The sequence below is a fragment of the Bos taurus genome, chromosome 6, assembly GCF_002263795.3.
Source record: "Bos taurus isolate L1 Dominette 01449 registration number 42190680 breed Hereford chromosome 6, ARS-UCD2.0, whole genome shotgun sequence".
NCBI lineage: Eukaryota > Metazoa > Chordata > Mammalia > Artiodactyla > Bovidae > Bos > Bos taurus.
Window position 1 is genome coordinate 6,227,096 of NC_037333.1, and position 12,220 is coordinate 6,239,315.

Sequence of the window (12,220 nt, forward strand, 5' to 3'; positions counted from 1 at the left end):
AAATATTATTCTTTTCTGTCTTATGTACTGGTCTGGCAGAAGGCTCTGGTATGAATGACATGTAGAATAGTAAGAAAAACTACCAACCTCTTGAAATGAGACTATTTCTCACTAGGTCAGGGATCAGCCCTGGGGTCCTGCGAAACTGCTGTGGACTCATGTCATGGATTTCTATGCTGCTTAAAAAATGGTTGTTCCATCCAAGTGAGAGTAAGAGCAGTACAAACAGTGTATTTTCCCTAGTTTAAGGATGGCACTTTACTTTCCAACACATGTACTATATCTACAGAATACATCTGTAGCTCAATTTTCTCAATGGATAATTTTTTCTAGAAGAGATGATGCTGGCAAAAGGCTAAAGCAGGGTCCTCTGAATATTCACAGTAATGTAGACAGGGTTCTTCAAGATCAATTTGACCTTAGGTAAGATTGTGCCTTTACCTATATATATACCCCATTATAAGGGCTTCCAAAGTGATGCTGATGGTAGAGAACTTGCTGACCAACGCAGGAGACATAAGAGATTCAGATTCAGTTCCTGGGTCCAGAAGATCCCCTGGAGGAGGGCATGGCAACCCACTCCATTATTCTTGCCTGGAGAATCCCCATGGACAGAGGAGCCTGGCAGGCTACTTTCCATGGAGTCGTAGAATCAAACATGAGTGAAGCAACTAAGCACACCACTCACACCCCTTTATAATTTATTTGGTAATTTAGGGCAAAGCTCACATTTATACAGCTCATCATGGTGAGCCAGTCCTGCCCTAGAAAGCCTTTTCAGAAGTATAAATCGTAAAATCCTGAAGAGGTGGTGCAGCTTCTTCCTCTTGGCAGTAAGTGGGAATGGAGGACTGTTTATGAAGAAGAGTGGCAAAGAAATCAAGGAGAAAGAAGGTACAAAATTGCAATGCTTCACTACAACTTTAGAGAGGAAAAAAAAAAATCATAGCCAGACACATTGGTGGCATTTCCTCATAAAGTTACTCAATTTTTATAGAGAGGATTGCCAGACTCCTTCTAGAAATATAAACTGTTACATTTTTTTAAGACTATGAATAATGAAGTGTCCCTTTGTGAAAAATGCTGCTCCATTAAATTTGAGAAGTCACAGATTTTGTTATTTTCCAAAACAACTGAGTAAAAGTACTTTGCACTAAATACTTCTAGTGTTACGTGGACTAGGGAGACATTGGCTAGCCCTGAAGCATCTCTGTTGCTGTCTTCCTAGTGAACTACCAGGGAATTGGACTCTCCTGGCCTTAGCCTGCCCGCTGGCTCCACGTGGAGATAACTGATCTCTTGGCATGTTTTGAAACGTGTAGTTTACTGAGTGATAGGAATTCATAAGAAAAAATGGGCATTTTCTATGGCATTAGCATCTTCATACATGTGAATAAAGAAAGAACAGAGTGTGACTCATCATCTAGTTATACAAGGGTTAAGTCAGAATCCACTCCAGTCAGCCCACCTACAGGACAGTACAACCTGAGGGGAATACAGGATGGAAAAGACAGGATGATGCATTCTGTGCTTTTGATAAACAGGCCTCTAGGTAGTTAAGTGAGAAAGTAGCAGAAAGTGAAGAGGTACTAAAGAGCCTCTTGAAGAGAGAGTAAAAACCTGACTTAAAACTCAACATTCAGGAAACTAAGATCATGGCATCTGGTCCCATCACTTCATGGCAAATAGAAAGAGAAAAAGTGGAAAAAGTGACAGATTTTATATTCTTGGTCTCCAGAATCACATGAAATTAAAAGACACTTGCTCCTTGGAAGAAAACCTTTGGCAAACCTAGACAGCGTATTAAAAAGCAGACATATCACTTTGCCAACAAAGGTTCATATAGTCAAAGCTACGGTTTTTCCAGTAGTCATATATGGATGTGAGAATTGGACCGTAAAGAAGTCTAAATGCCAAAGAATTGATGCTTTCAGATTGTGCTGGAGAAGACTCTTGAGAGTCTCTTGGACTGCAAGGAGATCCAACCAGTCAATCCTAAAGGAAATCAACCCTGAATGTTCATTGGAATGATTGATGCTAAAGCTGAAGCTCCAATTTTAGCCACCTGATACAAAGAGGGAACTCATTGGAAAAGACCCTGTTGCTGGGAAAGAGCAAAGGCAAAGGGAGAAGGGGGCAGGAAAGGATCAGATGGCTGGATGGTATCATCAACACAATGGACAGGAGTTTGAGCAAACTCTGGGAGATAGTGAAGGACAGAGGAGCCTGGTGTGCTGCAGTCCATGGGGTCACAAAGAGTCAGACATGACTTAGTGACTGAACAAAAACAATAAAAGTAGTTAAGATACACATCTCAGGAAGAGTTTCAATGACCCCACTTTCTTGCAGAAAAGCATAAAAATCATCAGTTTGAGATATCTGTTCTGTTTGATTAGCAGTAGACTTTTACTGAGATGTATACTTGACGGCCAGTATTTTCTAGCAAAAACTTTCATGTGTACACTGGCTACTCCCCCGCCTCTTCAGAGCAGTTTCTCAGAGCTACTGAGAGACTGTCTCCCAGGCTGTCGTCCTCAGTAAGACCCTGAATAAAGCTTAAACTCACAACTCTATGTTGTGTGTTTTTCTTTAAGTTGACAGACAGTATGGTGCTAACTATCTCTTAAGTTTTTCAAATCTTTAAGATGGTACTCATATTTAGGGAATATTTCAATTTCTTTAAAACTATTTTTTATCAGATTGCCAAGAGAGTCATTTTATTCATAATTTTTAACAAGAAATATCAAAAGCTGTGCTGCATGGTTGCAGTGACCAGGGAGCTCACATTCCAGCTGATGGTTTTAATAGTATGTAAGAAGATCCAAGTCATTTTTTAAAAGTTTTACTTAAATACGCTTTATTATGATGAAGCGTTCAGTTTAATCAAGGTCAGTCATGGGGCAGTCTGCAGAGAATAAGTGATCAGAAGCAGTTGAATGACAAACATGGTAGGCTCTCTAAGTCCAGGGTGGTTTTAGAAATTCAGCCAATACTTTATCAAGTCATATTACCACTAGCTATGCTTTTGCTTAGGACTGATTTTTCAATATTATGAAAGAAAGAATTAATACAGAGTAATATTAAATTAATAATACTATAATATGAAAATATGGGTCTAAAACCTCTTAACTTACATGTGAAACTGATCATATTTTCAGGTAAGTTGTTTTTTAAGTTTTTAAATGTTACAGTTAAAATGTTGCCAATCAGCATGAAATTCTTTTAATGTGCCTGGAAGCTGATACTGTAGAAACTAAAATTTTAAAATATGTACTAGATAAGATTAAATCTTTGGGGTAAAGACTATTTCAAAAGAATTTTCTAATAAGGAAAAATGAAAAGGCTCTTTAAATTGATTTTCAAGTTAATTTTTATTACTTATACAATTTTGATTTTCAGTATGCATCTTTCAAATACAGTCTTTTGGTATAAACAAAGGTAGAAATGTTAAGCTAATAAGCAGGAGAACATAGTCTATTTTAGTAGATGTGTGGATAGTGTAAATACTACTACTTTGAAAAAAAATCAAATGTGAAAATCTACTTTCTTTTACAAACATTTCTACAGGTCCTCTCTAATTATAATAACGAGCCTATTTGATATATTTTTTATCCAAAGTTTCAATTCATTAATGTATATATGTGTATGCTTGAGCCCTAACAGTGTAGCCCTTTCCAATATGAGTGATGAGGCCAAAACATGAGATATATTCAGAGATAAATGGACTAGAATCATGTAGTTTTAAAATTCAAAATACAAACAGTATTTAAATCATCTCAATAACAGATATTTCACACACATGCAATTATATTTTTAAACTGAAGATGGAAAGAGGTGCCAAATTAGTGTACTTCAAGAGAATGCTTTTTAATCATGATAGCACAGAACTGTTTCTACCTCTGTGATTTCTACTAGTAGAAAAATGTCTTACAACAACACATGTGGTATATATTTACAAAGCAGGTGGCACTAGTGGTAAAGAACCTGCCTGCCAATGCAGGAGACTTAAAAGATGCGGGATGGATCCCTGGGTGGGGAAGATTCCCTGGAGGAGGGCATAGCAACCCACTCCAGTATTCTTGCCTGGAGAATCCCCATGGACAGAGGAGCCTGGCAGGCTTCAGTCCATAGTGTCGCAGAGAGTCAGACACGACTGAAGCAATTTAGCACACGTGCAAGCTCTTCTCTGAAAATAGTATTATTTGGAATATAAGACAAACCAATTTTATTTATTTGTTATTATTTTGGCTGGTCTGTGCAGCATGTAGGATCTTAATTCCCAGACCAGGGGTGGAATCCATGCCCCTCACAGTGGAGTTGCGGAGTCTCAAACCACTGGACTGCCAGGGAAGTCCCAAACTGATTTTATTTTTGTGAGAACAGTAGTTATCTAGGTTTTCTCAGCAGGAATCAGATGTCAGCATGGCAGCCTTAGCTCAAACATTAGCTTTTGAATGTAAGCAATATAACTTTACTACTTTTGTGAAAACTGGAAATAAATACCCATACATTTTGTGAAGATTTGACAACGCACTTTTTTTTTCAGAATTATATCTGCAACGTATGAGTCCCTGAAATATTGACTTCTAATAAAAATGAGACATTAACTTCCCTGTGAATGAAAAATGTACAACTTTCCTGCCATGTGTTATATTTTCTTTTTTTTTTTTTTTTTTTGATGTCTGGAATAAATTCAGATAGCTTAATACAATGATTGTTTTGATCTAGTGCATGCAAAGGGGGACCTGTCTGTTTCATAATAATATTTAAGTTTAAAATGTCTGCATCTCTCTATTTTGAGTCTAGTGAAAATTTTAGTGAATAATATAATGTATTATATATCAGCCTCTGGAACTGAAGTATCTAAAATCTAAGGAATGAAGGAAATAACCGCTAGCATTTATAAAAGAAAACAACAAAATAGGATATGATCTTGTACGAAATTCCTTCTGCTAAATTCTACATATCTTAAAACATTGACATCTAGTTTAAATGAACCACCACAAGAATTTTTATGTGGGGATTCCTGAGAATTGCTGACAGATTAACCAATATACCAGGCATTATTTTTTATAATTCCATAGGAACTCTTTAGGAACCCATAATTATATCTTCTAATTTGAGATATAATTCAAATTTCTATGAAGTACTCTACTTTTCTTAATAATTGAACAAATTAATATCTGGGTGATTCTATTAATAGTAGAACTTACTGTGATTTCTTCAGCTTTTTTTTTTGTTTCCAAATAACGGAGTACTTGTATCCTGGCAGTTTTTAAAAAGTATTATTCTGTGAAAGAGACGATCATAATAATAAATTCAAGAGTCAAAAAAGTAAAACAAAGCAAAATAATCATATTTAGAAACCTAAGAATGTTTTGAACACTCAAGATGTTTTTATTTTTTAAATATTCTCATACTTGTTTATGATGTAAAGTACTTTGAATTTCCTTGTGTTTAATCCTTTGTGGGTGTGACAGTGAGGAGCAGATGTTTAACTGATTGTCTCATGGTCATGCTAACCAGGCATGGGTCATGGAGTTGTCCAAGCAACTGTTTAACTTCCTTTGAACATCCTAATGATGCTTTTCTAAAGAAGCACCACTTGTTGCATAGGCTTCTGTGGCATGCTTTCTGTAATTAAATAAATGTTCATGACCTACAGTTGTATAATAACAGACACATCCATCTACCACTTCCTTTAATCCATTAATAGCTTTTTTTCTTCTCATCAGCCCTCACTCATGTAACACATAGCTCAAACCCTGCTGCCCAACAATTCCTCTTGAACCTTTAATGATACGTGTTGTGACACCAATGACCTAATCCACTCTTAAACTTAGTTTGATATTTATATGATGAGCAACAAAAATGAATAATGCATCAAAGATCATTTTACAAATGAGAGAAACTCAGTTCAGAATATCAGAGCTGTTAAGCATCGAGGAGATTAAATAATCTGACCTTCTCATCTCACAAGTGAGGACACCTGAACCCAGAGTCTATTCCTGTCTCAGGCCCCTGCCTTTAAATAGATTAAAAATAAATCCTATACCTACATCTTCTATTCCCCACATATTACACCACTTACCTCAGAAGTCCAACTGAAATGTATAATTGTCTTACTCTCAAATATTTATTTCTTTCTGAGAATGTCTTTGTCTCATTTCCAAAAACCAAATATGAATGTTATCAGATTTTAAAATATATTTCAAAGAAATGTTTAAAATAACACCAAGGAAATTCTTTTTATATAATTATTGCTTATACTACCATTGGAAACTTCTCCAATGTTATAGTCCTTGCTGTTACTGCTAATATCAGTTAGCATACCATGTTTCATTAATTCCACCCTGGACTAAGGCACATACAAGAACATAGTTAATTTCATTTTAATTGAGAAGAGTTTAGTTGCCTAAATTCTCCATATTAATGAAATAAATGGAATTTCTGTGTCATCAGCACAGGAAATGAGTTCTTTAAAGAAATTCTCTATGCATCTGCAGAGAAGGAAGTGATTTACACTCCAATGTGCATACACACACAGATAAATGACCTATGAGAACAAGCCAAGATCAAAAGTGATTCTAAACTATTAGAAAAGTGGAAAACACTGCAAAGAAACATAAAAAAAAAATCTAGGTGGCATATGACCAGTTCTGCTAACTTCATGTTTGACGTCTCCATCCCCTCGGGTGTGGGTTATAGTTGCAGTTGGTTATGGAGAGACAATAATCAGACCTGGTCTCCATGGACATTATTTCAGAATCGTTTCTGGAAGGCTGCCTGTAATATGCATGTGGTGCCTGTGAACCATACTGGGAGTTGGGCATACTATAATTGGGTAGGGATGCAACATTATACTCTTGCTTTGCAAATGAGCCCACACTGGTCTTCTGGGTTTGAGGGACATAGGACAGTCTTGCATTCCATTCCTCAGACTGCCCTGGAAGCACCTTTCTACGAGCTGCTGAGACCACATTTGCCACAATGGATTCCTGAATGTTTCTGGGTCTGAAGGCCTCATCCACTAAGCCAAGAGGAGACTTGGCTGCTGCTTCCCAAGGAGTCAGTCTCTTCTTTGCTTCCTCGAGCCCATCCGTTGGCTTGCTAGTGTAGCTGTAAGCAGGCTGGTATAACCAAGGAGATGTTGCAGAGATGGCAGGTGGGACTGGTCTTCCAGGAAGAGAAAGAGAGCGTCCAGTCTGCTAGAAATAATGAAAATGTTAATATATCTCATTCATTTTGGTTTATGCTGATTGGCTACTACTCCAAAGCATTCTCCACACCATTACTAAGCACTATAAAAATCAACAAATCCCTACAATGCTTATAATTAAAGCCAAAATAGGCTGCCTCTGCCTGGTGTATTATTAGTGCTGGTCTGGGACTTGACCTTCCTTTAGGACCTCCTTGCTCTGCTTTTCTGAACCCATAGCTCCAATTGCTACCGTCTTTCTTAGGCACCACCACCACTGCAAGCACTCTGTTATCACTGGGGCCACTCTTACTCCTGTCTACCCTCTTCATATTCGTACCTACATCTACAGCCCACCCTCATTCTAGTCCTGTTTTTCTAATACCGAATAAGCATAAATATATAAATAACTCTAGAAACAGACCATGTTCTACTGGGCTTTGTACTTTTTCCAAGTGACTTTTAATATTTTGTCTTATTTTTGTCTTATTTAATATTTCCTGTTTGATGGAGCAGATGACATTTTTCCAGCCAAGTTCTATGTATATACTGGTGAAGATCATGTGGATCTTTATTTCCTGAGTGTAGTATATTGCCTGTGTCTCTGAAGGAAAGAGTTCAGCCACTTGTTTCATTTGTGCTTTGGTTCCTTTTATGCATATTATATTCCTTATTTCTTTGAAAGTGTGTGTCCCTGAAACATTCCCTTGTGTATGCTAAATGTTCAGTTTGTCTAATATCATGAAATACAACTTAGTGAAAGCTTTTACTCATTCTCTATTTCCAGGGACCTTGAAGTCTGATTATATACATTACTTCCTTACATATTCCCATTTGCTTGAGACTCTTAGGAAAACTCCTGGCAAAAAGTAGCAAAGACACACTTAAGAGAAATGAATCAACTTGGGAGTATCATGACATTGTGTTTCTTGAACAAAAAGTATTTCCATGCTTTAAAATGTGTTCAAATTCCATAAATGGTTTCAATATATTTTCTTTCTATATCAAGTTCTTAAATTTAAAATGAATAGCAACACCTAGATTTGGACAAAATATCTCAGATTTAAATGTTCGGGGTTTTTTGTTGTTGTTGTTGTTCCATTAGGCACACAAAGGTAGGTGGTTCAATGTTGCTTTGCATATAAAGAATAAGAGAGTCAATATAATGGATCTTGATGATGTCTTTTTAATCATTGAAGCTTTAATAATAATGGAGAATTCCCTGGCAGTCTAGTGGTTAGGACTTGGTGCTTTCATTGTGGGGGCCCCAGGTTTTATACCTGGTCGGGGAACTAAGATCCCACAAGCCACAGGGTATGCCCCTACCCACCTCACCCCCCCAAAAAAAAACTCCTAGCAAAAACTTGTTTTCATTAATCTCCTTCTCTTAACCTAGATCTAATAAGTTACTATTTAAGGATTTGCTTTCTATTCCATATTATTAATGCATTTGTTTCATTCATTTAACAAAAATTTTATTCCTAGTATTTCTAGGCATTTTCCTGTGAACTCAATATACAAAGATGCTTCAGATAAAGTCCATGTTCTCAGGAAGCACACAATCCAGTACTGTTTTTAGCTCTGCAGTTGTGAATTAGTCAATCAGAGATCAGTTTAGAGAAGAGACTCATTACCTGTTTTGACAGGACCAATGGTTTTGTACATTAAGAAGTATTAACATTCAGTATGATAAGGGCTTCCCAGGTAGCATTAGTAGTAAGGAACACACCTGCCAAAGCAGGAAACGTGAGTCACAGGTTCTATCCCTGGGTTGGGAAGATCCCCTGGAGAAGACCATGACAACCCACTCCAGTATTCTTGCCTGGAGAATCCCATGGACAAAGGAGCCTGGTGAGCTACAGTCCATGGGGTTGCAAGAATCGACACAACTGAACAACTAACACACACATACCCAACCTTCCGTATGATAAAGAGAAATTAGCTCAGTTGTGTCTATGTCCCCGTTTGTCCTTATCTCTGGAAGAAAGAGAACATTGATCTAGAGAGTCGCTGGGGCATTTTTCACATTCCAGTGATACCTGTTTCCCATCAGATATAGCAGCTTCTTTAGTCAGATCTTTAAAATAATAGAGACTTAAAGGATGGCATGGAGAAGGCAATGGCACCCCACTCCAGTACTCTTGCCTGGAAAACCCCATGGATGGAGGAGCCTGGTGGGCTGCAGTCCATGGGGTTATGTAGAGTTGGACAGGACTGGGAGACTTCACTTTCACTTTTCACTTTCATGCCTTGGAGAAGGAAATGGCAACCCACTCCAGTGTTCTTGCCTGGAGAATCCCAGGGACGGCGGAGCCTGGTGGGCTGCCGTCTATGGGGTCCCACAGAGTCAGACACGACTGAAGTGACTTAGCAGCAGCAGCAGCAGCAAAGGATCGCAATAAAAGGATCCAAGTCTTCACAGAAATAAAAGAGTTCCTGAACATACATAAGGGTTACTACCATCACTGGCTAATAACTGGAAAAGGAAATAATTGTCAATATATTTCAAAGTATGGGGTACAATGTGAATGCATGCAGCTCAGTGATAGGGCATGCAAAACACTGGATGAAAGAGAGAAAGTTATTTTCTGGTCTTCTTCTACCCACTTAGTCACAAATCTTCAGAAGAATGGAATCTTAACAGAAATGCAAAAGTTAAAAACATTGTTGAATGATATTCTAATAACAAAGACATCAGGGATTGTTCTTCAGCTAAGGCAAAAACATTAATCAGTTGAATGTGGAGGGAAAGAACAAAACTTTGAAGTATAATATTGAAAGAGTAACTCAAAGTTTCCTGAAGAGAAAATAACACTGAGTTTACGAAAAAAAAAAAGAAAAATCTTATAGAATAGACATATGCTAAATATAGCAGCAGTGCTGTGAAGGAAGAGTGCAGTGACCTCGATGAACAAAATGACTGTTGCTCTTCTACATACTCCTCAGTCTGCCAAATGTGACTTCATGCTCCTTTAAGTGCTAACAATAGAATAAAATTACAAATTGTCTTAGGTTAGAAATGCACCTGTGGTATAAACAAATAGTTCTTTAGGCACATTGTTGTTTCTGTTTATTCCAAAAATATTTCAGGCCTCTAGTTTTTGCCTGCACCCAAACCCCTAATTCTAACCTATTTCCCCAAAGCCATTTTCACATCTTGTTCTTTGGTGCTATTTCCTCTGTCAGTCTCTGTCCTGAGGCTCATACTGTTCTCTGCTTGGCTGGGGGAATGAAGCCACGTGATCCGTCCTGAGCCAGAAATGACCAAAGGCACCTGAAAATAACAGAAGTGTTTCTTCTATTTTGGAGTTTGGATTTCTGATGGAAGAATCCTAGCATATCATGGGTTAGATCCTGGATTGGAATTTCTACCTTGGATTGTATTATTATCAAAAGAATTTAAAATTTTGATATGAGAGTGCTTAATATGTTAAATTGTCATCAAAATGCTTCTTTCTTTTTGTCTCCTACTACACTTTAATTTTTTTACCATAAAATTATTTTATTATTAATCTAAACTGGATTAGATTAAGAAATCTATTTTTTAATAAAAGAAATTTTTTCACCACTGCTGGATCAAAACTTAGGTCCTGTGATATTTGACTTCCTTTTAGGATTAGACCATCATCATCTTAAGTTACTCAAACCATTATATTTCAACTTATAATATTACAGCCACTGGAATAACAAATTTCAGTCTCCTCTTAGAGGTAAATCTCTTCTCCTTCCCTAGCTAGGGCTCATTTTAGAAGGATCACCTTCCTTCAGGGAAGGCAATGTGTTTAGCTTCTTCATGCTTTCCGCCTCTTCCTCTCCCAGCTTGCTAAGCCTGACTTTTGCCCTGAGGTGAAAGTGCAAGGATGGAGGAAAAAAAGAGCAGATTTTTTTTTTTTTTTTACTTTATATAGTAACATCATATTCTGGCTTTTCACTCTCAGAGCCAGGGAGGCACAGAGAAGAAAGCTTCAAAGGGATATTTGAAGATCCCTATCACTGGGGACATCTTGTCTGTAGTCCTCGATTAATGTCAGTTCATCTCAATTCTAGAGTTAATTTGTAACTCAATCTACAACCCCTAGAAAGCTTGTAGCTACTAGGGTCTGTTTTCACCCTTGGACAGACCCCAGGATGACTCCATCCAACTCTGCCTTACTTCTGCCCTTCTCTGGTCCATGGGAAACAATCACATCATTTGCCCTTGGGAATTCAGCAGCAAATTTCCCAATTCTTTTCCAAAACAGTTTTTCAGACCATCTCTCACTCTATAGATATCCTGGGAGGGAATCAGACCCCAGCCCACTCTGACCTCCCATCCATCCTCATGCTGACATCTTATACAAAGTCCTTTAAGAAGTCACTTTAAATCTGTTTCTCACAAGGCTGGAGGTGAGAGAGCAGGGTCCCCCAACTTCATCTACTCTAAACACACACCGTGATCTACAGAGTTCCAGAATTCCTCCTCACCAAATCCTTTCTTCCTGCCAGACTCTGACCCCCTTTAATAACCTGGAGCTGACTAAGGGGTTCAAGAATTGTGGCAGTGGTTTGTTAATCTTTGAGCACAGCAGGGACACTCATGTCTACTGTTTTCTCTGTAAAGTCTGTGTTTATCTGGAATCTCACTTCAATGTGCAGCATCTCTTGTATTGGAGGGCCTAGGGGGAAACTTCCACTTTTAATATCCTATTATATAATATTATCATTTCATTAGAGAGTATAGTTATTATTTTCTTTTAAAAATGAAATATAGGCTAAAAATAAAATGATATGTGTGTTTGTTTGTTTGTTTTCCTAGTAACATCAAATAGTCTTGAGTTGAAACCTTTTACCTCACCCAGGCCTTGCTCTAGAGAAGGGAGCTCACTAGTTTCCAGGCCATCTCAAGACAGTCTTTAAGCTCTAAGTGTTGAGAATGTCTTCCCTACATTGAGGCAAACTTTGCCTCCCGTAACTTTACTCCATTGATCACAATACCATAGAGTGCGTCTACTTACACTCCTATCCAGTCATCCCTTCATATAT

At 37.7% G+C, this 12,220-nt stretch overlaps 1 protein-coding gene and 1 long non-coding RNA gene across 9 annotated transcripts in view; one reads left to right on the top strand and one right to left on the bottom strand.

The window, feature by feature from the left end:
* Positions 1 to 12,220, top strand: part of LOC101906469 (uncharacterized) — a 358,594-nt gene that overhangs the window by 154,410 nt on the left and 191,964 nt on the right. The window lies entirely within an intron of this gene.
* The window catches only part of SYNPO2 (synaptopodin 2), a 204,206-nt gene continuing 195,338 nt past the window's right edge, over positions 3,353 to 12,220 (bottom strand). The window contains exon 5 of one of the 2 annotated variants that reach the window (XM_005207587.5): positions 3,353 to 7,208. In XM_005207587.5, the coding sequence (XP_005207644.1) occupies positions 6,669 to 7,208 (540 nt within the window). In that variant the 3' untranslated portion in view covers positions 3,353 to 6,668. 2 annotated transcript variants of the gene reach the window in all.